Raw genomic sequence first — 25,381 nt, 5'->3', positions numbered from 1 at the left:
GGATACACCTCCCCATGAAATAGCACCCTGGGCGGGAGGCTGAAACATGGAAAAATTGTGAAAGGAGGTAAAACAGCAAAGAGAAATCTTACAGGCGGAGTGTGTGTCCTCAGTCCTAATTAGTTTTGTACAAGTTATTGGACGTGGAGCCGCTTTACAAGTAACAGCAACTAAATGGTGACTAGATAGTGGAAAAAAATAACAGTCTTTTAATGTTTTTTGTCAATTATTATAATAATCTGCACATTATTGTGATGCTGATCCGCATTCGATGAGCTGAAGTCAAATTTATAGGAAGAAAGAAGCGGACAAATAGAGGAAAGCGGTGTATAGAGGGAAACATGATGTAAATGTGAATCTGTTTCAAAACAGCCGGGCTACAGTAACATGTCCCTTTAAAACACATCACTTCCAACATTGGACAGCAGTGAGGAAAGTGGAGAACAAGGCCGGCTATGTTACCTGGTTTATCAAAACGGTCCTTTACCTAAGCACAAACATAACGTACGCGACATCTCCAGCCTGGCCTCAGGTAAAATATGACCGTATAAATACTGCGCGGAGCAAATACAAACCACATGTGCAACTTCAAGTCGGTTAATACAACTCGCCGTAAAGACGGATGGACGGACAACGGGAGTTTAACCTGGAGCTGTTGTAGGGAGACAAGGCTGAAGATTCGAAAGAGAATAAAATCCACACAAAATTAGATAAAACGCACACATTAACCCGTTTTTTAATTATCCTAAACTTCATCTTAAAGAACTTCAAATCCTAAATTGATTCAGTATTCAAGACTTCATAAAACAAGCAGGAGGCCAGATTGTAGTCCAAAGTGCGAGTGGCTTTAACCGCCGGGTTGCAGACTGGCGTGGAGCTCCATTCATCTCCTGCTCGCACGCCGCCTTTCCACACTGGCAGCAGAAGTGTTAAGTGCTGCAGTAGGGGAGGAGCCCGGAGACGCCCTCTCGCACGCCTATTTGCATAACGGGCGGGAAGCTCGGGCTCTTTGTTGCTGCTGATCCCAGCCAAAGCCCCTCCCACAAAACGCCGCACTGGCGGGAAAAAGCCGGCTCCAGCACTCAACTCACTGACAACAGAGGAACCCAGATGCACTCTCTCTCTCTCTCTCTCTCTCTCTCTCTCTCTCTCACATACACACACACATAAATGCACTCTTTGTCTCACACATTGTACGGTGAGTACATGGCTCACAGTGCACACACACACACACACACACACACACACACACACACACACACACACACACACACACACACACACACACACACACACACACACACACACACACACACACACACACACACACACACACACACACACACACACACACACACACACACACACACCATAAAAACGAGCGCAGGTTCTCACACACCAGGCTTTATGAGCCTACACACCCAGGAGAGGACTCACTGAAGAGTGTGAGGACTTAAAAACATTTGAGCAAACCACCAGACACAATAAATGTCCAAAACAAGCTTAGAAGACAGTCGAAAAGGAGAATATGCACCGTGTGCCCTCCCAGGAACTGCCCTGGGAAAAGAGTTCACAGGGTTGGTGGAAAAACAGGAAGGCATGTCAGGCACTGGATTGGGGAGGGAGCAATAAGAAGGGAAGAGAGGAGGAAAAAAAAAAGAAAAGTAGAGAGCGGCCCCCGCATTACATAACCAGGCAGGAAATATGCAGCAGAGAGAGAGTGAGAGAAGGACAGAGAGACTATAGGAAGCCGAGCATACACTGCACCTACGACACTCTCCTTAAAGGCTTTTCACATCTGATCACATCTCCCGCTTCCTTCTGTCGCTCTCTCGTGAACGGCGGGCGCGAGAGGAACCAGACAGCATGACAAAAAGAGAGCGAGGGAGTCGCATGAACCCATTGAACTCCACATTCATCCCTATAGACGCACACACACTCGCATCAATAAATAATGGTCTGCACTTGCTGCAGGATGCATACAACACAGTGAAATGTTAGAAAAACTGCATCTCAGGTTTGTGCTGCAAACTGTGTGTGTGTGTGTTTAATCTATGATGCATAGTCTCACACACACACACTCCTCCGTTTAGGGAAACCACAGCGGCGTGAAGCGGCAGTGGTGGGCGTGTTCTCTGTCATATTGGTAATATGAAACATGACAAACACAAACCTCTCGCATGCCCACAACACAATGCCTTCTTATCTGATTTGAGTCACACCTGAGAGTGTTGTGTTTCTCGCTCACTTACGCAACTCCAGAATTTTCGTCTCCTTCCTTCCTCACAACACGGCGTGACACTGACCCTGAGCATGCACAGGCACACGCCGATCTTTTTGCAAGGGAAAACAATGTCAGAGGACACAAATATGAGGCTCAAATAGACACACTGAAATGACCTTTTAATACTTGTAGCCGTCTTTGCCGGCAGCGACAGCAAGAGATAATCGTAGTCCTTCACATTCCGCACGCTGAGATTATGAAGTGGTTTGTGGTGTCTACCAGTTCCGTTTTAACCAGGAACGTTCAGATTCTGCATTCGCTGCCCGGGTCCGACTGCAGCTGCGCCTCGATCTGATTAGCCACTCGCATGTCTGCCCGCATGCGTCGGTGCGTGTGAATATTTTCCTCGTCTCGCCAGAGCCAGATGGCAGGGAATGTTTAGTCAAATGGGATTAGAGATTAGGATTAAGTGGACTTCAAATTACCTAGACGCGCAGTCACTGGATGACACACTACTACAGCGGGGTGTGAGGCTGAGAGGCCACACACACACACACACACACACACACACACACACACACACACACACACACACACACACACACACACACACACACACACACACACACACACACACACACACACACACACACACACACACACACACACACACACACACACACACACACACACAGCATCATTGACATCGCAGAGAGTGATAACTCAAAAGAAAAAAACAAAACAACCCAAAACATCAACATTTCTTTTCAATAAAAGCACTTAACCTTCTGGCTTGTTTACCAGGGATCACAATATTGTAGTAACTGTAGACATAACGCAAGACTGTAACCCAAGACGAGACACGGGACGCAGCAATGCGAGCACGCTACCTCAGAGAAGCATCAAGGATGATGTTGAGGTGGACCTTGTGAAAACACGGAGCTGAAGGCTGCAGACCTTGTGTGCCCTGAGAAGAGATGTGATTTTGGCAAAATTAGTCTAGAAAGAAACACAGGATTACAGAACATTTGTCAGAGCTGGACAGCCAATTAAAATGTGTTTGGGACATTTTCCCGCAATTTGTGCCAGGAGGCTTTATTAACCGTGACAACTGCACCCGTCTATCTTGAAAAACTTTAAATTGTCCAGGTGCTGTAAAAAGCCAAATTTAAAAGGTCGTTTATAATGAACTCCCATGTCTTTACGCTAAAACAAACGGATGAGTAGCTGTTGTCAATATTTATGAAGTAATTGTGAGTGGACCATTTGTGGATTACAATGAATGTGGACTGTGATTCAGAAGAAAGTGGTCCATCTGTTTACCGTCTATAAAAACCATACACCATCTCCACATTTTACCAGAATGGAAGCAGCACATTAGATTTACACAACAAATAACAATCTGACTTGATGAACTAAGTGGTAAGAAAAAGCACAATTTGAGAATTATTTTAAATTAACTAGGAAATTCAGGGAGAAAAAAAAGTCAGTTTCCCACAGTTTTTATGATGTTGAATAAAAATAACTTCGATTTTTCATCAAATCAATGCAGTATGCTCTATTCAAAGTGAGAAATGACATGTTTAGAATTTCAATTAAAGTGTTACTAAGTCTGAATGCTGCTTTTGACACTGTTGACCACAACATACTGCTCAAAAGACCTGAAAAAGTACTGGTACTGGTACTTCAATAAATTAGTTTAAACCTCACTTGGAAAATAGTAACTATTCTGTGTCAAAAGGTAATTATGAATGTGAACAAAAATGCCTTGTGGGGTTCCTCAAGGCACCATCCTTGGGCCTGTTTTGTTTAACAACTAACTGCTACCCGGCTCAGATCATGGAGGATATATATATTATATATATCAGTGTCAGTGAATGACCACAGCCCTTGCTGAGAGTAAATGGATAAATATAATCAATGAGTGGATGCTTCAGAACTTAACTCAGGAAAAATAGCTGTGATTGCTTTTGGCACAAACTTCCTGCTGATGCTCTTTTTTGTTTGTTTTTAATTTTGCCTTAAATCAGTATTATTTGCTCTGTTTGAAGCCCAACAACTTGCCTTGAGTCTGAATGCTGCTACAGTAAACAAATAAATCTGCCTTCATTGAAGCGGCGGCCTCCAAGCCCCGCCTACACGCTCCTATCGCCCAATCAGAGCTGGTTCTGAGAACCGTGCCATCACGTGCCGATTATTTCATAACGTAATAAAATAAGCAATTACTTGTGCACATTTCCTTCTACCAATTGCAGCTATTCTACAAAATGTCTGCCGTAGAACGACAAATTAACATTGAATTATTAGAAAATAATCTTGAAGTCGGAACTAAACCTAATTGTTTGATCGCAACATCCAACCAGTAAAGGAAAAATATCAAAACACTCACGTTTTCCGATGTGACATCTTACGGTGGGGCACTATTTCCCACAAACGACGTGTTGCACTACAACAGAAGGTTTGAATTTATTTTCCAAAGCTAAATTTATCTCTGATTAAGTCCTCGGCCGCTAAAGCTAATGCTAACACGGCCTGGATCGGCTCGACCTCTTCGCTGGGAGAAAAAGCTGCAGATGGACCGCGTCAGTGCCACCTAGCGGAGGAACGAGGAAGCACTTCACTTGTTGACTGGCGCACAAAAGTTTGATCCTAAAAAAATAATAAAAAAAACTCGCCGTTTGTTTTACAAATTATTTATTTCTGTGATATTTTTCTAGGAGGCCAGACAAAACGTTAATGTATTTATAAAGAACCATTCAGTTCCAAGGCAATTACCAATGCTTTACAAAGAATATATTATAGGTGATTAAGAATCTTGAGTGATTACAATTATGAAATGCATGAAAAAAATAAAACAATCAAGAAAGGTGCGAAAGGGACATTAAATATAAAAACTTTATTAATAGGAAGGTAATAAACAAAGTAAAATCTATTGTTTATTGGGAAGCCTGAGCAAATAGTGTTTTAAATCCCTATTTAAGAGAAGTGAGTGTGTCAGCAGTCCTCAGGTGTTCAGGAAGTTTGTTCCACAGGTGATGAGCGTAGGAACTAAAAGCTGCGTCACCTTGTTTGCTTCCGACTCTGAAACACTGAGTAAAATTCTTCCTGCGGATCTCAGCGGTCTTGATATTTCATATTCTACAAGTAAATCTGCGATGTATTCAGACTTGAGACCATTCAAAGCTTTATAGACCAGAAGTAAGTTTTTGAAGTGGATCCTTTCACACACAAGCAACCAGTGCAGAGATTGATGCTCAGGTGTAATGTGCTCCACCCTCTTTGTGCTGGTGAGGACTCTGGTTGAGCTGCACCTGTAAACAGTTACAATTGTCCAGCCTGATGAAAAGAAATGCATGAACAAGTTTTCAAAATGAAAACAATATAGTTCTATAGTGAGATTCTTGTATCCCTAAATTTGTAGAGGAAAAAAAAAAAAAAGTCAATGGTCATTTCATTGCGTCTTTTGTCATCCACCATCATGCAAAAGCCACAGTTAAGGACAGACAGGAAAAAAAAAATGTTGTGTAAACTGTTAATGCTCGGCACACTTTAGAGACAGTGCACGCAGTGTAAAGCCAGTACCTCACTCTAAAGCTCCATGGTAAACAGGCCAGACAGCGAGCATGTATAGACTGCAGCATGTGTTACATAAGTCAGCCTGCAGTTCCCCCAGTGCCGGGCCTCATGTATAGGACAGTGTGTGCTCTGTGAACATACACAGCTACTGAGCGGTTACAGGGCTGAGAGAGAGCGAGAGAGAGCGAGAGAGAGCGAGAGAGAGCGAGAGCGGTGAAACTGGGTGAATTATTGTGTGGCTCGCTGACTGATGCAGCTATACATACAAACACACACAGCAGTCATCAAATCAAGAACTCAATGCAAAAAGGGCCCCACTCTGAAAAGACTTTTGAGCGTGTGTGTGTGTGTGTGGGAGGGGGACAGGGAGGGGTGCAGGTTTCCTATTTCAAAGCCTGTTTAGTCCGTAATGAACTCATCGAGTGTGTGTGTGTGTGTGTGTGTGTGTGTGTGTGTGTGTGCGTATGTGCATGTGTGTGTGTCCGTAGATGATCCTCCGCATCGCAGTACGCAAAGCACTAATTAGCCTTGTGACCGCGGCTGAGGCTCTCCTTCTACACTTCCGCAAGGTTCAAGGGGCTTTATGTCACGGAATTGCGCAAGCCCGCTTTCTTGAAACCGCGGCGTGATTCAGCAGTGCCTGGAGGTGCCAAGCCAGACTCGCCGAGGCTCTCCAGATAAGAACATACCAACACATAGTGGAGTCACCACCGAGAATGCGAGACATTTGAAAGAGTCAGATGACTGAGTAGCACAAATCTTTCCCTCATGCAGAGAGCTCATTGTTTGGATCTGTGCAATTAAAGAGATGATTAAGATGGAACAAACATCACCGGAGAGGAAAGAAAAACAAGTTGGATGAGAGAGAGATAGAAGGGTTATAAAACAGACACTAGTTGCACAGTGACCTTTACTATCAACGTGACTCCCTTACTACTGTATGGTAAGCCCCCAGTAAGCTTGAGGACTGACCCAGTTCAGAAAGAGGGAATGTGGGACACACACACACACACACACACACACACAATTATATTGCTGGGAGTATTTTTAGTCATGTTGATGAGGTCAAGTGGTGGGAGCCTGTGAACCGAAGGTGCACGAAGAAGCGGTTTCCAAGGTTGAAAACGTTAAAGGAAGAGACGATGGGGGTGGTGACCAGGAATGTGTGAGAAGCGGCGTGATCTCCAAGAGGTGAGAAAGAAAGAGCGCGGCAGGTGAGAAGATGGAAAAGGGAGCGTCTAAAGAAGCCCTTTGGAGCCGCGCCAGGTATTGTGTAAGCGGTTTTACAAGCAAGGCGGACGCAGCACACCTTGGTCTGAAAAGAGGTACTTCAAGAACAAACACCTGCAATCACTGCCGCGAACACACTTTGAACTGAAGGTTTACACAACTGGCAGGGCAGGAATGAGCTGGGCTAAGCCCCGGCTGAAAGACAACGGCATAAATCAGGCGACTAGTCATTATCAAACAAAGTCCCAGAGAGGTGTAATTCATGGCAATAAAACAAGGTGGCAGCAGGCAAACAAAGCACAGTAAACCACTGCTGGAGCTCAAAGGGATGAAGACGAAGCTATTGCTGATGACATAAAAAAACATCTCGTTTTCACTTTTAAGATTTGTGTTTTCTTTTTTTTCCCCCCCTCCTGAAACGACTTAGTTCCAGAATAATTGGCTTCATTCAAAGTGAAATGGGATTGTGTTGAAGCATAAAAATCTCTTTGGATGAGGATGAGTTTCATTAAATTAAGAATATAGAATGAGAATTCAGTTAAGGCACACCGCGTACGAGTAGGAAAATAGATCTTTATCTTAAACAATAAATATTTTCAGGCAGCAAACAATGAAATGATGGATGTGATATCCCGCTTTCACTTCAAAGTCCAAATACAAAAAGTAAAGTGCTTCGAGGATCAATGTTGTCTAATGAAAGATGATCCAGCTTGGATTAAAAGTGTTAATAGTTCCATTCAGCTCCACAGACAGCAGGAGCGGAGCCCTGTAAGAGCTGTAAGGAGCCCTGCAGTCACTGGTGGAGGCAGCAGCCTGAATGAAAGCGAATGCAGTCCAGCATCAGAGAGTCACAGGTACTTCCTTGTGTGTCGCCGAGGCGTCTTCGGAGGCGTCCAGAGAGGTTTCGCTGCAGCCCGGGGCAACAGATCCACCGGGGTCTTCTGAGAGCGACTCTCCTGCAGCGGCGCCGCTACTGTGGGACTGAACACAGGCTGGATCGGACCTCCGCTTTTTCCTCACGTGATAGTGATGCTTCTTGGACTTCAGGTGAGCTGCAGGTGAAAGATGAAGACATTTCGAGCCGAGCCGTTTCGCCTGTGAAGAACTGTGCTCCTCCCAGGTTGTTCGACGTGCCTCACCTGCCCATTCCAGGTCGCCGATGATGAGCTTGTCACACAGGTCACACGTGTTGTGGCTCCGTTTGTTTCTCCGCTGTGTCCCTTGTACTGCGATTGGTGCCACGGTCGGCTCTTCACCCTAGTAAGAGTGAGCAGAAACACACGTGGGTGTGTTAGGACCTATCTAGTTTACATGTCCAAACACAAAATCAAAGATCAAAGAAGAAATGCGGCGGGAGAGAATTAACAGAAGACGAGCATGTGTTGGTGCGATATGGCTCCTCCATCGTTCACACAGCTGAATCAAGACTGGCTGCCATGGCAGGACTCCACACTCTTGTGTTACATGTCACGTCGGTGATGCAGGAAAGCCTTCATGCTATTGAGAATCACACAGGAGGGAGGCTCTGTGCCGCCTTTGTTTAGTTCGGAGTGAAAACAATGCAGCTTGCATTTAGTGGTTTTCGGCGCAGTGGCGAATGGGACATGAGAGATAACTGTCATGGAAGACCATAGAAGCAAAGGGAGATTCCTATGTGAAGAAAAAAGTCGATTTCTAATAGATACAGACTTAAAAAAGCAGGAAAAAAAAAAAAAAAAGACAGATAAAGTTCCCTGCAGCAGTCAAGAAGGCTGTCACTCGGGTCTATTGGGGCCCCACCTTAATGAGACTGTCCAGTATCTGCAGTGCAGGGTTCAGCACGGTCTCCTCCCACCTCGACACATCCGTCACATTCAGGCCGTACACCGCCGGGATGTTGTCTCCTGGTCCTGCACACACACACACAAACACAGAGGTGAGGTCAAGCACACATCATGCTAACGCAGGCTGCCAATAAACATAATCAAGGCTCTTCAAGGCTGATATTTGAATCCGTCTTGGTGATTTATTGTTATTGGGTGGGTGAAACGCCCCAGACCACCACCTTTAGATTGCCACCCACCGCAACCAAGTCACGTAAATGATAAAGCTGCTATTTGATGTATGAAAAGATAATTTTACACTCACGTAGGCATTAAAACGTAGAATAATTAAATGATGCTGCATGTCAATACACTTCCTTTGTAAATGACTTTAGAGGGTTTGGGTGAACATTGAGAAAGGCTGAGCTGGACCAGTGCAAACTGGGAAATGCACACAAGCCGTGATGTGCCGGAGCCGCACCCTGAGGCTCCGTCAACCTGCTGACTCACACTGGCTCGATAATGTCTCTCCCTCCTTTCTCCTCCCACCCTTCTCTCCTGTGCACCATCTCTCTTCCTTTCACCATCAGTCTTGCTTTGGCTTTCACTCACTCTCTCTCTCTCTAACTGTTACACCCCCGTGTTTCTATTTTGCATCAGTCAGCAGTCTGCAGGCCAGGCCTCAGCACTAAACAGCAGCACCAGACTCCGCTCTGTCCCCCCCCATCTGTCTGTCTGAGTGCATCATGATCCTCTGTCCTGCACTGACACACATGTAGAGAAAGTGACTTTTAACACCTGCAAAGTCATATCTAATCATCATCCAGCCGGTGGAAAAGAAAGGGTTAATGTGAGCGTGCGCTGCGCTGCGCTCTCTCTGCATTTGTATTTCAGGAAAAAGGGATAAACCACATCTTTATTGTACGGGGAGCGGAACATTTATACATTCAGCTGAAGAGTCTTTGTGGCTTTGACAAATACCATCAGACCCTGGCAGCCACGATTTGAAATGACCTTTCTGGCTTTTCAAACACGGCTGCTTGATTTTCTTCAGAGGTTAAACCTCCGTGCCAGAGAGCACGTTATCACAGAGAGTAAGGAGGGCACAAACTGTAATGACATTGAACTTAAACAGTGGCGCTGAAACGACACAACTCGGACTGATCCAAGGGTTTAGAAAAAAAGATCTCAAAACTGATGCAGTAAAACCTGACTTATGAACATTTATTGTAATGCAATGGCTGTAAATTCAGTCAGCATGTTATAGTAAAAGAAGGATCTAGTCTAGTACCTGGTTACTAACCAACCAATCTGGCTGTGTTGGGAAACGGATTCTTTCCATTATTAATAGCATTTGATCAATTATCCAAGTTAACCGAGTTACAACACAGTTTAGTTTCATCAAGTTAATAATGCAACCAGACTTGTAATCAATACACCTAATTTTTCAGGACTTTTGGGATTTAGTTCACCTGGAAAATCAGAAAATCAAGAGTTGGGAGAATTGTCTTTAGTGTACTTTGGAATTTTGAGTGTGGCTTCAGGTAAAGGAGTGTTAGATGAAACGAGGATACTCTACGAAAGGTGGAAGTGAGACCTTGCTGGAGCGCAACAAACCAAGATGGCACGACAGCTCACATGTCAGAAGGGAAGTAGAGGACGCCAGATCATCTTCCCCACCACAGCCGAGTCACGTGCGAAGATGCACACAGCTGTAGGGAGTCGGAGCGTTTTCAAAACGTTGTGCGTTCAGTGTATTTCTGACGCTACATCTACGTGGAAAAGAGGGACAACGCAACTTTTCCTCAAACTCCCCCCAACTGTGCATCACGGCTGGAGTAGATACTTCTGCACACATGCGAGTCGCTGGACAAAAACAATAAAACAATATGCGTGCTGGACAGAAAGATCACCACTGCATTGACCTGAAAGTGGCAAAACACTGTGTAGCGGGTACAGTACAGGGGCAATACACTCTCCACTGATGTCAAAGAAGATACAAAACTGGCTTCAGTTCAAATCACCTGCCTGTTTGGTTTATAAATTCTATGTGCTAAAGCCACACTTGTGTAAATGAATCTCATTAACCTGTAAAGTAGTGTTAGGCAACTCAATTATGGCTTAATCCTTTTCACACACGCTGAACTGTGGGTATGAGGGCAGCAGACGCCCGGTAGACTCAAATTGCAAACTCTGCTGGGAACCGCACGGGCCGCCCGATTAATATTGCAGAGGAACACGGAGTAACTGTACGTCTGGTCTTCTATACAGCTAACTGAACTGACCCTGCCAGAAAACCATGTGTGAGAGAGAGTGAGAGAGAGAGAGAGAGCGAGAGAGAGTGAGAGCGAGAGTCTGCACACGGCCACACCCAAGAGCTTAGTTTATAAAACCAATTTACCTGACAAGTGGTATTTCAGTCGCTTCTTTCCAAGTAAGAATTGGTTCAGTTTGGTCCAAAGGGAAATGTTCTACTTTTTACAAGGAAAAAAAAAAAGATGTATTTTGAAAGGTCTTTGAAGGGACACTTATGTGTTTCATCTGTGTGTTTAAACAGCTCGGCGGTAACTCATTTTCAACTGTACTTACTGTTAAACAAAGCTTCAGATTTCAGTCGCATCCTGAATGTGTCTCCGAGTCAGATGGAAAGCCTTTTGTGTTCGCGGCACAATAGCAGGCAGGTGGCGGGTGCCACCTGGCATACCTATGCCAGATGCACAGTTGGCGGTCTGTCTTTCAGGTGGTCTGATAAAGGCTTACGACCCCGCCAGTCATCGACTGCCCTCCTGTTGTCTATCCATGTCCCTACTTTTTTCTTCTTCCCTTTCATCCAATTCAACACCACCAGCCTCCCACAGGGCAGAGTGTGCGTCGTGTTGGTAAATAAAAAGGGCGACAGTGTCAGGAGGCTTGCCAGATGCTGGATGGTTACCTCTCTCTCCTCCCTCCATCATCACTCTTGTTTAGGATCTGCTGAAATCTAACTCTGCTAATCCGCCACGTTCTGAATGAGAGTTGATAAGAAACGCCTGACGGGACAAAGGAAGCGGGGCGGTGGGCGCGCACACTAACCCAGAAACTCAAACTGTGGCCGTTTGCTTTCAGGCACTCGGGGGAGACGGCTTTGCCAACAAGAGGGAGCGTAATCTGTCGCCGGGCAGCTGCTTGCCAGTGCTGAGTGTTCGTGCGTGTGTGTTGAAACAGTAGTCCACCTGTTGCAACAAGGCGGGCCAGAAGTCATTTGCTGCTCTTGTTTACTAAGAGAGGATGTGTGTCTGTGTGTGTGTGTGCGCGCTTTGCTATAAAAACTTGGTTGTGGCGCGGTGCAGTGCCGCCACCCCCCCTTATCCCTCCCACCGGCCCAGCTGTGCTCCTTTTGGCTGCCGTCCACCTTGGAAACAAGGCAGCTGCCCCTATTCACTCCACAGGCTCCTTCCTCCTTCCTACGGTTCCTCCTCACTTGTCGATTCCACCGCCTCCTTTTGTTTACCTGTTGTTTATGACCGACACTTCCAGACAGGTCAAGTGCTTCAGTTCTCCTGCATTCATACAACTGCAGCCTTGCTATATTTGGTTTCTACTTAGTCACTTCTATCTACTTCAAGTACTTTCTTTGTTCACAGGCTACCTACGGTTACATCTCATACTAATCACCGACGCAGTATAAACAAAAGATCACATGACATGTTGCATGTGACCAAGGCCACTCCAAGTAATGAGCCGATCCCACATCCGACACTGCAAGGCCACTTATGAGCACGGAGCTCTTAGACATCCTTTGTTTTGTTTTTACGGCCCCCGACGTTAGTGTTTGGGTTCACTCTCATAGAAGGCAGACAGCTGTTTCAGATAAGAACAGCTCTAAAAATATACCACGCGACCAGCAGCTACAAGGAGATGTTTGTATTAGGGCTTCGTTGGGACCAAAAACGGAGCTTAAAGGCGGCTTGTGGTGTAAAAAACTTTATGAGAACAATAGGTTGATTGTATTATTTCAACTCAACGGCGCAGGTTGTTTTGGTTTTTTTTCTGCGCAGTGTCCAAAACCTTCTTTTGAGATGAATTAGTGGAAGTGATGGACTGGCGACCTGTCCCAGATCTACCCAGGCTTGTATCTAATCTCAGTTTGGATTTGGTCCGACACCCGGCTCCCCTGACCGAGATAAAGTGAAGAAAGCGTGAATGACGTTATCGGGCCTTTAAATCTGGAGGTAGAGAAGCAGAGGGAGATTTGTGAACAGGGCACATTTGAAAACAGCTGACAGTGACTGTCGTTGCCACTGGTGGTGCAACAGTCTTCAACATCATCAGCTGGATGTCGCAACGTCCTGTTTAAAGTAAAACTAAAATTAAAAGTATTTCAGATTTAGTTCAGCAATGGTCTGATACACATTTTTTACTTGTGCAAAACAGTGACGAATGCATCTGGATTTATACTCAATAGAAAGCCCCAATTAAGAAAAAAGTGGCTCACAAACAACTGTAAGTGTAAATAAGCAACTGTTTGCTACTAATAATGCAGCACAAGCTTAAGAGATAACACCTCAGTGATATGATCACAGCTTCCAGGCAGCTTAAACTCAGTCACTTCAGCTTTCTTCCCAGTAAGATGGTGAGACAGTTTAGTGTGGATGTGCATTTTTTAACAAATTTAAGAGAATTGTGATTTTATTTTGTCTTTTTATCACAATGGAGTTGTGTTTGGTAATGAATGACTTCGTCTCTGCTGACTCACATGAGTCCTGCGGTGCTTTTATGAGTCACCATGGTGCAACAGGGGGGGGGGGGGGGGGGGGGGGGGGTGACATGCAGTAAGGGCCCCAGCCTGGACCTGGACCGAGGCCGATGTGGTTGCATACCCCGACCACACCCCTGCTATTTCTGTTCTGTATTTAAGCTCTGGTTCTGCTACAATGGGGCGACAATTTGGATTGTGTTTTACTGTTTTTAAAAGGCATCACTACATGTTTATATGGAAACGTATGAACTCCAGTGTCTCACTTGAACCCTCTGCGACTTTCCCCGTCTTCCTCGGCTCTCTCTCCGCCTAGAGGAGGTCACGGAGAGGTCTCTGTGGCAACAACAACACCGGCTTGGGCTTTGTCACCACGGGAGAGGGATGTGTTTGTGTGTGTACGTGGAGGCTTCGAACTTGCTGGAAGACAAGAGTGTAAACTCGCCCCACACCTGTTGCCCCAGCTGGATCAGATTACCTTCACTTTCTATCCACCCAGCTCTCCATGTGCCGTCCCCCCCCCTCAGCCTCCATCCATCGCTCACTCGTTCACTCTTGGGACTAAAAGATACCAATACCCCTGTTACTTAACACTCACGGGGCCGCAGTCAAACTACACCTGCGTATCCCGGTTACAGGTGGAGTGTGTGTGCGCTCACATCTTTAGGGAGTCAATACAAAAACACTTGATGATTAAGAGTACACCTTAGCAATAGTAATTGAACATCAAACTGTAACTACACAAATACAAACAAGCCATACGGGCACGCCCGTATGCAGATTCAGTTTTAGTTAAATTGAGGTGGATTTCCGCCGAGCCGGATGAGCTGGGGTTTAAATCCCCACCTCAACCGAGGTTGAGCACGTCGAGAACGACGACTACAATGGAAAAGTATTTAAGAAGCTGAACGCCCACCTGCTCACTCAGACTGCCACCGCTAAATGCTTCAAATGTGAACCGTAAAAGTGGGTTAAACTTGTGCCTTCCAGGCATGCGTCGCTGCCTCTTTCCGTATATTTACACGCAGAGTCAACATTCGGGTCCTTTGCTGGCGTCTCCTGCCCGCCGCATTGTGCGTGCCTGACTGCGTGTGCCTGACTGCGCCTCTGTCTGTCACTTCACATCGGGCTTCTCTGTGTGACCCGCTGCTGGTCTCTGTATGCTCGGGTTGGCCCGCGCGGACCCCGTCGACCCCGATGCCTGAGTTTGTGTGGTCGGGGCAAATTCCCAGCAGCTCTGTAACGCTTCAAGAGATTAGCCTGCTCAGCTGAGGCCTGCTGGCATCTGTGTGAGTGTGTGTGAAGCTCAGACTGGGGGGGGGGGGGGGGTCAGCAGTCTCAGCAGGACATAGAAGTCAATGGAAAGGACGCAGGAGCGACTGGGAGAAGTTAAACAGCAAAATCTTAGGTTACAGGAACACCAATTCAGGATTGGACACAAGGACTGGGCTGTACTGAAGCTTCAAACTGTAAGCATCCTCAAAATTTTATTATACTAACAAGGAGGAGTACAATCCTCATGTGACCTTTAAAAAAATCTGGGTGGTATTCTCACATTTTGTCCATTTTAACAACATTTCATCATATTAATCCATCATCGAGATTAAGAAACAGTACGAATTAAAGTGAAGGATCCGATTAATAATTAGTGTGTATTTACCAAACACACAGTGTGAACCCATCATAAAGTTGCTCAAGATGTTTGTTACAAAAATCAACCTTGGTGAATCTCTATATGCAAGATCACATTCTTCGCTGATGAGGCTGTCCTTTAAAAGCTTCCTATCTTACCACAGCGAGCAGAGGTTAGATATTTACAGAATATTTCATTCCGGCCTTGCATGTTTCCCCCCACTAACATCGAAAATAGAAAATAAACGCAAGGGTTGTTTAAGGTGTGAATGCTGAGTAAAATGCACGGTAACAAAGTTCAGACTCAATACTGAACGGAAACATTTTGCTCACGAATTTCTAGAAATATCAGCAGTTGCAGTTCATCAGGGCCGGGGTCAGGGGGCAGTGACTTCACCCCTGGTTGCAACAGCATGGTGCATTTTACCCATGATACATCTGGAAACAATAGTAATGTTTCCCTCAGAAATTAAAGACGGTATGTGCACTGATTAATAAAGTTACAACCAGCCATGACAATAGCTGGGATTATGCATGAACACAAGTGGGATCTCTGCTACATGCAGCAATAGTTACAATAGCATATCCACATTCAAACTGCTACAAGGTCAATAAAGAGGGCTCCCACCTCCAGGAGTAATACGGTCAGACCCAAAAACAGTCGCATGTGCAACAACACCAGACAATCACAGGCAGATTACGGCTTTTGTAAAAAGAAAAAAAAGAAAGAACAACAAAAACAGCAATGCAGGAAAACGACACACTTGTGATGGAGACCATATGGTGTGCGCAGCGGGCAGGCAGGCAGTCAGAAAGAGGGGTATTGAGGTTTACGGCCTGCCGTAGCTTTAAGCCACTTGGGCCTAACAGGATTAGGAGGCTGGGTTACTGCAGGGCAAGCGTCCAGTGGGACAGAGAGGCCAGCTCTGTTTTTGGGTTGGGGAACGTACACTCAGCCCTTTTCGGTATGTTTTAAAAACACGCCTCACCGCTCAGGGTGGCAATAAGGGTGAGAAAATTGGCACCTGCCAAACACAAGTGGGTTTCGACTGTGGTGGGTATGACTCTGGCAGGTAAGCAAACACCACAGCTCATTTATATGTATTTGGACACATGAGGCAGTTCAGTGGTGGGGAAAACCAAAAAAAAAAAAAAGGCATTATGTGGGTCTTAGTTGCAGGTGTGCAATGGGAATAAATCCAGAAACAATATCCTGGATGCTGCAGGCAACCAAATGTTTACAAAAATTGGAGAGTTTGATACCTATTTTTGAAATAATTATCAAAAAGGTAAATTCTTATTGAACCAGTCCTTTAGAAATAGAAACATTTTCGGAAAATGTAAATAAAATTATACGTTTAATGAACTGGCAAAAATAAAAGGACTAAAGAGACATAAATGCACTCCACCTCTGTGCCTTGCAACACAATACTGTAGCCGAGAAGCTTATTGTGTGTCTAATGGAGCGCATGAATCTCATCTTGTTAAAGAGAGTGCTGATTGCTTAGGAACTAGACTGTTTAGGACAACACACACACACACACTGGAAGAAGGGTACTCACGTTTAAGAAAGCGGTTAAGGACCCATTTATTCTGTTTGCGAGCGTAGCGCCTCGTAGCGATCTTCAAAGCTTCTATACCTGGAGGGAGTTACAAGGCAGTGGTTATAAATTAGGCAGAAATGAGAGAGAGTGAGAGCAACAGAGAGAGAATTGATTCTTCTGGTTGATCGGTCAACCAGTCCACCACAAGCTCAGTGACTTTGATTGGGTATTCTTCCTGACCTTTGTCTCGCAGTGCGTCTTTCTCCTGCTGGGCGCAGCTTTCAGGAGCAGTCAGGTAGTCATGAAACTCCTTGAAGCCAATCGACTGGAAAATCCCGTGTTGGTAGTCCTGACTGAGAAAAAGAGAGGGGAGAGGAAACAGCATCTATCAATATAAAAACTTTCTGTCTCCAGCGTCTCCGCTGGTGACTAATTTCACCTTTTCCTTCAAAAGAGAATTGGTCGGAGCGAACTGAAAGAATACCACAATGTAGGCTGAGTGGCGCAAATGTAGTACTTAAACAGATGCTACCAACATCACCATCATTCAGGATTGCAGTTAGATTCAATGATCTGGTCAGACTACAGAGGGAGTTGATAATAGAGTTTGTGTGAGGTCTGTGTGAGGCTATCGTGTTTTCGATCCTGTTACTGGCAGGTGAGCGGACATTTTTAGAAAATCAAACTGCAGAAACACAATGCCTGTGGTGTAATGGCGTATAGGTCACCACGCTAAAATGCAAGCAGCAAATCAATATTATTAGAAAAATAAAAAGCCTTCTGTTTAAAGGATTGGTTTTATTCTCTTCGTCAAAAACAATGTCGAACAAACGTTAGCGCCACAATCATAAGGGCCATTTTTAGATGCTTTAATTTATGTGCTTGCAAGTGAAACAACAAGAGGAAATAACAAAAACAAATCTGGCCAGACGGGTCGAGACAGAAATTTGAGAATAGCCACAGAGCGCAGGAAATGTAGAGTCAATGGAGGGAAGAAAAGAAAGAGAGAGGAAGGGAGGGGAGGGGTGGGTGAGATTTGACCTTGATGTCTGGCCACAGCAGCCCAGCCGGGGATGGAGACACAAGGGTAAAAGAGACATAGACAGAGAGGGGGGGGAGAGAGAGAGAGAGAGAGAGAGCGAGAGAGAGAGAGGAGGGGGTGGAGGGAGTAAAGTGCAAGGATGATCAGATTGCTGAGAGGGCAATAGTGGAAGAGATGGGGGGATGCAGACAGAAAGAGTGGGGGGTGGTGTGAGGAGGGAAAGGAGGAGGCTGGTTGGTTGGTGAGGTGGGATGGGGTGATAAAAGAAAGGAGGGACGAGAGAAGGGAACCAGCAGCTTTCCTGGGCACCGTTCCACCAATGCATCAACTCCCCGCAGCCACACCCCGTCGCGTGCGCACTTACACACACACACGCACACACACACACACGCACGCACACGCACACGCAATATCGACACCTGCAGTGCTCATATACTGAATAAAGCCCACATGCTGCATATACAACATACCAAAGTATCTTTTTGGATAACTGGTCATACAGGTACAATAAAGTCTGTGTTTGATCATTTTAAAGACAAGATGTGGAACATAAGAAATCTACCAAACTCCGTCTGCCAAATGAATAATACAAAACTTGTATTACAATTTAATGCCGCATCCCGCTCCCACCATGCCATATGGTGAGTAGGTAGCAAGATCTGAAAATGCCCCAGTGAGGATAATGGAAAGTTTGTTCCCCGCCAAAGAAAGTGCTTGTTACTCAAAGTAAAAAAAAAATAACACTTGGTGAGGCAGTGGCTGCCTGCTCATGAGTGAAAATGTCAATCACGATGACTTTCCTCCGTACTCACAGTGGTAATTCAAGAGCAGTCATTCAAATATCTTTAACCTGGAAATCTTCCGCACACAATATGAACAATAGCCAAAATAAGACAAGAAAGGCATTTTCGTATTGAATTGATGTGTGTGCAGCGAAACAGCTGTGGGCCTTTTGGTGAATCTTCATGAGCTGCACCAAAATCAAGTGCAATTTCTGGCAGCCTTTCCTTCGGCTTGTTGTGGTTCAGACCGCAGCCATCTGTGGCGAGTTCTGGTGGAATCATTCCTCACTCTGGATGAATGAATCTGACAAATCATGTAGGAGATGACACAATCCCTGCAAAGCCACTTTGAGTCTTCCAACATTTTACATCTCAGACATGGCAGCTTTGGAGGATTAACATCAACAAGCGGCAGCCTGGAAAGTAACAGAGATGGCTGCTGTAACACAACCGCAGGGGGTTGGTTGTGGTTTGTGGGTCTGCACAGTGGCGTAGTGGTTAGACTCTCACATTGCAGCTGGAATATGCTCAGGTTAGATTCTGGTCTTGAGGGGCCTTTTGTTGTGGAGTCTGTCAGGTTTTTCTTCAGGTACTCCGGTTTAATCCCCTCTGCATGTGTAGATTAGCGTCTCTGAATTACTCATAGGTGTGAACGTGAGTGTGTGTGGTTGTACTGGCAACCCGTCATGGATCAGGTGTGATTGGAAATCCAAAAACCCATGCTCAGGTACCAGACATATCACCACCAGCCAGCAGCTTGTGGTTACTGTTGAGAAAAAGTCAACTCAGCAGTTGGTAATTGTGTTAAAGTCTATTAAGATTATTGATCTTGATAATCTAAATTCTGCTCTCTTCAGACGACACGGCAAACAGGATGTACTTTGTTCCAGGGCCACTGTGATGTCTGTTAAAATTCCCAAGGAGCTGAGGTAATAAGCACCGATCACCAGACTCCCCTGGTACTGCTAATGTGGGATGAAGTGGGGCTTATCTTGGCAATTATTAATAATCACTGGACATCCTAAAGAAATATCAGTCCCATCTGAGCTGAACGCACATCAGGCGTGGGCAGGATCTTAAATTGGTCTGCATGCCTCATGGGAAAAGGCAGAACGCGGTGACCTGTCAACACCGGGAAGGAAAAATAAATAACTGGATAGTTGTTTGGTGGAGTTCCCTCTGCTGGGAGGACAGGACCTAAATCAAGGTCCAGGCTGAATGTCTTCGACGTTGATTCAGAGACGAAGATAAAGAATGTGATGTGTTGCACTGATGCAGCGCTCATGATTCAAAAGTAAGAACAGATATGAAAGAACAAAATAAAGACTTTAAACCAATTGAATTTGTCTTTTCAGTTACTATTACTTCTAATGATGCAGTCAGTGAAGTTCCTGTGAAAACATTTGGAAAGCTGCTGTCTCTCCGACGCTCCTGTTAGCTTTAACATGAGTCTACCACCATTTTGACCCCAACTGATGTGAATCGGACATCTCAGTGGACAGACTTGATTTCGATAATAAAGAAATAGTAACACACAAGTTACTTTTCAATGGATACAGTTCCTCCACTTCTTTAAGTAACTAAGAACATGTATTTTTTGGTAACTGGCCCAACACTGGTGCTATATGGCGGACAAAAGAAATAAATGAATCGACTCAGATCAAAAATGGACAATCGACAAATCCTGAAGAGACGCCGGCATTACTGATGATGTGAAACTGAAGAACCAGACTGTTGGGTTTAGATTTGATGTTAAAATAGTTGTGAAATAATAGAAAATGGAATTTGAATAACAGAATTTGAATATGAAATCAAATTCGAAAAAGATGGAGGGGTAGAAGAAATTATATTTCCTCATGAAAAACACTCTAAGGGGCAATTCAGGCTAAATAAGAGCAGTTTACGTTCAGCAAATGTAAGCATGGCCAGAAAACAATTAAAGACAGCATGCTTGAGTCTTCAATGAAATTAATAAAAATTTCTTCACCTCATTAATAAAATATTTTTAATAATTGGCTATAGCGGGAAATTTTCTATCTTGCACAGATATGCTCATGCGATGTGTCTGCCTCTGGCACAGATAAACATTCACACTGCAGATGATTCATGACTCAGCCAGGCAAGAAATAAAACGAGTATAACTTCAATAAGAAGAAAAAGGAGTCCTTGATATCAATTCGCCTTGAAGACAGACTCAAAACTGCCTGTTCTTGGTAGAACAACACAAGAGGCTTCAGAGAATTAATAGTAAAGCATACCGGGAAGGTTTTCAAGAGGGGAAAACTATAAAAGGATCTTATAGATACCAGGATAAAGCCTGCAGATGAAACGCCAAAGCAGCATACAACATTTATTCAGAAGGGGGTGGAAGAGGGGGCAGAGAAGTTGAGCCATGCGAGCACGACCTGGCTTTGATAAGAGACGTCTTGTCCCGCGGGTGTTTAAAGAAAACTGCCGCAATTACATAAAGGAGGAGCCGTTGCCAGGTCTGGGGAATTACCTCGACTGAGGTCACCTGGGTGCACGTCAGTTCAGGACCAACACATGAGGGTCTAAAAGCTGAGGCCAGTTAAGTTAACAAATCTCTGCAGTCCGAGCCTGATCTCTGCATGAGGACAGCAAATCAAAGCACTTTAGTCACTTCCAGAATAGCACGGAGGGAATCTGGACGGATGTGTTGCATAATGGGTAATATAGGCACTGTGTTTAAAAAAACAATAAGCAAGCTTGTGTTTTTAGGGTCAAAGGTAGGGGTGACAACGAACAAAAACAGTCGAACAGAGCAACAAGTGGTTGTGTTTACTGAGCGGGAAGGATTTTTCTTCTTTGTAATTCTCTTACCTGTCATCCTTGATTTTCTTCTGATTGTAGCGGACATGGAAATCTCTGAGCTCATCTATCAATCCTGCAGACAACATCTCATCAACTCGACTGTCCAACCGCTCGTCCAGAGCTGAGAGGAAAAAGAAACAAAATAAAAATATGAAATTTAAGACGGTCGATATTGTTCTGAGCCATTTTATGCTGCCATTTCTTATTTCTGACGGGTTTTTTTCGCCTTACTTTCCATGTCGGCGTGCAGCCAGAAGATGCAGGGGTTCGAGTATCTGAGCGGCCCTCCCAGCCCGTCGCCTCCCTCCTGCCCGCGCTGCTCCTCCAGCCAGCGGCTGTGGGGGATGCCCGTCTCTTGATGGATTTGAAGACTCCTGCAGAAGTAAAGCAGTACAATTTATAATTGACCTTCTTGTACACAAAACCAAAGTGACTAACCATTCCTGCTAATTCCTTTGGTAATGATGTCCACTTCCCGACACCTTATCTAAAAGCAGAGAAATTGAAAAACACAAACCATCGCCACAACAGAAAGCAACAAGTCTGTGAAATGTCTTCTTTTTTTCTCTCTTCTTCTTCCTCTCAACAGGACAATGATGAGCCTGTACATTCACACCGAGCTCGCTCTTCCTTCGAGACGCTGAGATTTAAAACCAAAGCAGGCTCTTTAGTCACGCCCGGCTGCACTCTGAGGTTATGAGGAAAAGATGATTCCTGTCATCTGCTGTCAACTTAAAGAACAGGGTAACCTAACCTGCTCACACAAAAGACCAGAGCACACACTGCGCTGACTCATCAGCTGTGTGTGTGTGTGTGCTACTACTTGGCTGTATTGTCAGACTGAGATGAGTCATTAAAGATCTAAAAAAAAACATGTCAACCCTGAATGGCATAAGTTAACACAACCCACAATGTAACACATTCAACCAGGTGTTTGAAATAGGATAATTGGCTTTTGTGTCATTGAAAACATTTATCCAGCTTTTGTCTTGGCTCAATGGGCTAATTTTTCCTCTGGATCTGTTCCAAATAATTGGGAGTATTTTAGAATGAATTGTCTTATCGTTTTACGGTCAAACTAACAAATATCACTCTGACGTCCATTTACTGAAGCCTTAAAGGTCCCATATTATGCAGTTTTTCAACAATACCACATCGAGGTCAGGTCAAACAACCTTGTATTCATGCTGTATTTCCCCAAATCCAGCTTCAGTCATGAAGTCCAGACAGTCTAAAAGTCCCTCTATTGAGCTCTTCTGAGAACAGGCTGTTTCTGTGTCTGTACCTTGAAATGCTAATGAGCTGTGCTGCTAAAGGAAGCAGATTGCCATTTAACAGGGAAACCAATTAATCTGCAACACCGGTGCAATTTTGCTAATATGTGTCTGAATATGTTACTTAGTTTGGTCGAATGTGTTCATACAGTTACTACCAAGTAGCTTACGCTAGCTCCTGCTAACTGTACGGGTAACACTGTTAAAGTTTTTCATATTATACTGAATGTATTCAGTAATCTTTGTACGGTTCCATCTACCTGTGGGAGGGTCAAAGTGAGTATTTAGTATCCACTATCAGAAGGAGTGGTTGTTTCCCCACATGACATCATGAAAGGAAAAATCTCTGGATCGCCTGTAATCGCACACATTCTCTAAAAAGTGGAGCAAGTGAGGGAGATGACAGACTTTCTTCACTTATGGAGCCTCATACACAGGCTATGGAGAGACATATTACTGTTAGAAAATCTTTACAAAGTGAGTTTTGCATAATATAGGACATTTAAAACAAGACAAAAAGAATAGTATCCGTCCGGCATCCTACCTGGCTATCTTGCGCTTGTCATTGGGATGCAGCATGGCCGCCATTGCTGGATCCACCTTCTCCAGGCGTTTATGTAACGCAGCTCCTCCCAACTTCTCGAGCTCCAACTTCCCATTTTGATCTCCTTTGTCCGGCTGCACATTTTCCTGTAATAAAGCCATTTTACTTCAACTTAAACATCCCCTCCTTTAAAGCGGCTTTTCTTGAGGCTCCTGCAGATAAATATTTCAGCTTCTCGGTGTAGTTTAAAGGTCATTTCACACCTGTTTGTGCGCATCGCTGGAAAGAAAGCCTACGTAGATTCCATCATTGTTCCGAGTGGTTTTTTTTTTGTCTGAACACGTGTCTGGAGGGAATCTTATATACATTAATGCATTCTCAATAATGTGTTATGCAAATGGAAATTAAGAGAAGCTAAAGTCCCCTCGGGCAGTTTTATTAACATTGAATTATTATTCTGCGTGAACTCTGGCCACATTTTTCTTCTATCTTTACGCCATAGAACTTGAGTCCACTGTGGATCAATGGTACCTACAGTCAAAGATTTAGAGTGTTGGAGTCATACTCACTGCTGTATCCACCAGGACTCTCCACAGCAGAGACTCGATGTAATAGTTGGTTCCTCCCACGACGATTGGCAGTTTGTTGCTGTGGTGCATGTCGTCTATGTTGGAGCGCGTTAAGGAGGAAGCCAATATGCCTGAGTGATCGCTGGGAGAAGCGTTATCAATGAACGCACCACAATCATAGGCATTCCGTAATGACCTATAGCGAGCTCATTCAAGTACTAATTATAGTAAAATATCTCCAACTACTTCTAATTCAATCAGGCGAAAAAGAGACTGCCAGCTCTTTCGAAAACCCAACATGCTGCAGCTCATGACTTCATGCATTCACACAGCATGAGGTCCATGAAAGCCAAAGCTGAAGCAGAATATATGATAAAAAGGATTAACACCACTTCAGTCAATAACACGCTGTGACATGGTCAGAGCTGTATGGAGATCCACATATACACTCTCAGCGGACTTCATTTCTTATTAAGCCTATAGTTGAGGTAATAGAGTCATCATTACAACCAAAACCACAAGTTTCCTTCCTTCTCCTCTCGGCTCAGTTTACTTTCAGAATGGAGCGTGACCATCCACCATTCCTTTGGCCTTGGGGAAATTAATTCTTTGCATTTGACTGGTTCGACTCAGTACAGTGTCGAGGGACCAATTCATGTTCTTGAGCCGGGGTATTGGTCAGAGACACTGAGAGGCATATTAAGCCAAACAATTATGTCTTTAATAGTGTGAGGGGGCTGCAGCACACAGCAGAAACCCATGCAGTCGTGGAGGAAACCTGCACACTGGGAGAAGGCGTGGAACCGGCGATCCACCGTGCAGGCCATTCTATTCCTGCTATTAGGTCGGAACAACAATTCAGCCAAGTTATGGTTCACGTTCATATCGTTCCAGACTGATAAACGATGTGATCAACTTTATCGAGGGTAGGTTTTTGTGAAATAAGTGAAAATTCACAGTGAGTCCAAGTTTCAAACTCAATGAAGTGAATGTCCAAATGCCAAAGAACGATCCAAAAGCAACTTAACAATCATCTGAACTCAACTACTGCTCAGCAGAAGTGTAGCAGCTTTGACTCAAACCCCCCGCCCCCAAAAGAAAACCTTCACTTTCGGTTTAGAAACTTTGGTGAGCAATGTGAAATTGGCAGATTTGCTAGAAGCTGCAATCATAGTTCAATGGAAGTTCATATTCAAATGAGTTCAATCTGGTGGCACATCGCGCCACCTGAATGATCTCGAGTTATTTTCTGAAAAAGCCTTCATGCCAACTCGTTTTCACTTTCTAATCTAAACGAACCAACTACCAATCCAGTGGTTTAGGCAAGAGAACTTCTCGATATTTTCTACCACACACTATCAACACTGGATAAAACGCTTAAGACCTTGTACATGGATAAAACACTAACCAGCTAATATTTCTGGGTCTGTCTTGCGAGGGGTCGGAGGTTTCATCGTTTAGCCAGCTAATTGTGCATATCCCTAAGTTGACACATCCTCTCGTAGTTAATCTTCATGGCAGGTGGGGAATAGAGTGGATCTCCCTCTCACAGTAACAGAAGCTACTTCACCAGTAGAACACGTCAAACAAATGTA

General features: G+C 44.6%; 1 protein-coding gene across 1 annotated transcript in view; it reads right to left on the bottom strand.

Moving 5' to 3' along the window:
* Positions 1–7,585: 7,585 nt before the first annotated feature.
* The window catches only part of trit1 (tRNA isopentenyltransferase 1), a gene marked incomplete at its 5' end in the record, with an annotated part of 34,545 nt that continues 16,749 nt past the window's right edge, over positions 7,586–25,381 (bottom strand). Inside the window, 9 exons of the mRNA XM_080485673.1 lie at positions 7,586–8,082; positions 8,170–8,287; positions 8,810–8,919; positions 16,762–16,839; positions 16,984–17,096; positions 21,409–21,520; positions 21,631–21,773; positions 23,218–23,363; positions 23,787–23,865. Coding sequence (XP_080341799.1) covers positions 7,871–8,082; positions 8,170–8,287; positions 8,810–8,919; positions 16,762–16,839; positions 16,984–17,096; positions 21,409–21,520; positions 21,631–21,773; positions 23,218–23,363; positions 23,787–23,865 — 1,111 coding nt within the window. The 3' untranslated portion in view covers positions 7,586–7,870. The remainder of the gene's footprint in view (positions 8,083–8,169; positions 8,288–8,809; positions 8,920–16,761; positions 16,840–16,983; positions 17,097–21,408; positions 21,521–21,630; positions 21,774–23,217; positions 23,364–23,786; positions 23,866–25,381) is intronic.

Source organism: Lipophrys pholis (assembly GCF_963383615.2).
Source record: "Lipophrys pholis genome assembly, chromosome: 17".
Classification (NCBI taxonomy): domain Eukaryota; kingdom Metazoa; phylum Chordata; class Actinopteri; order Blenniiformes; family Blenniidae; genus Lipophrys; species Lipophrys pholis.
Note: the sequence above shows the minus strand (reverse complement) of the source record. Positions and strands in the feature narration are given on the sequence as shown.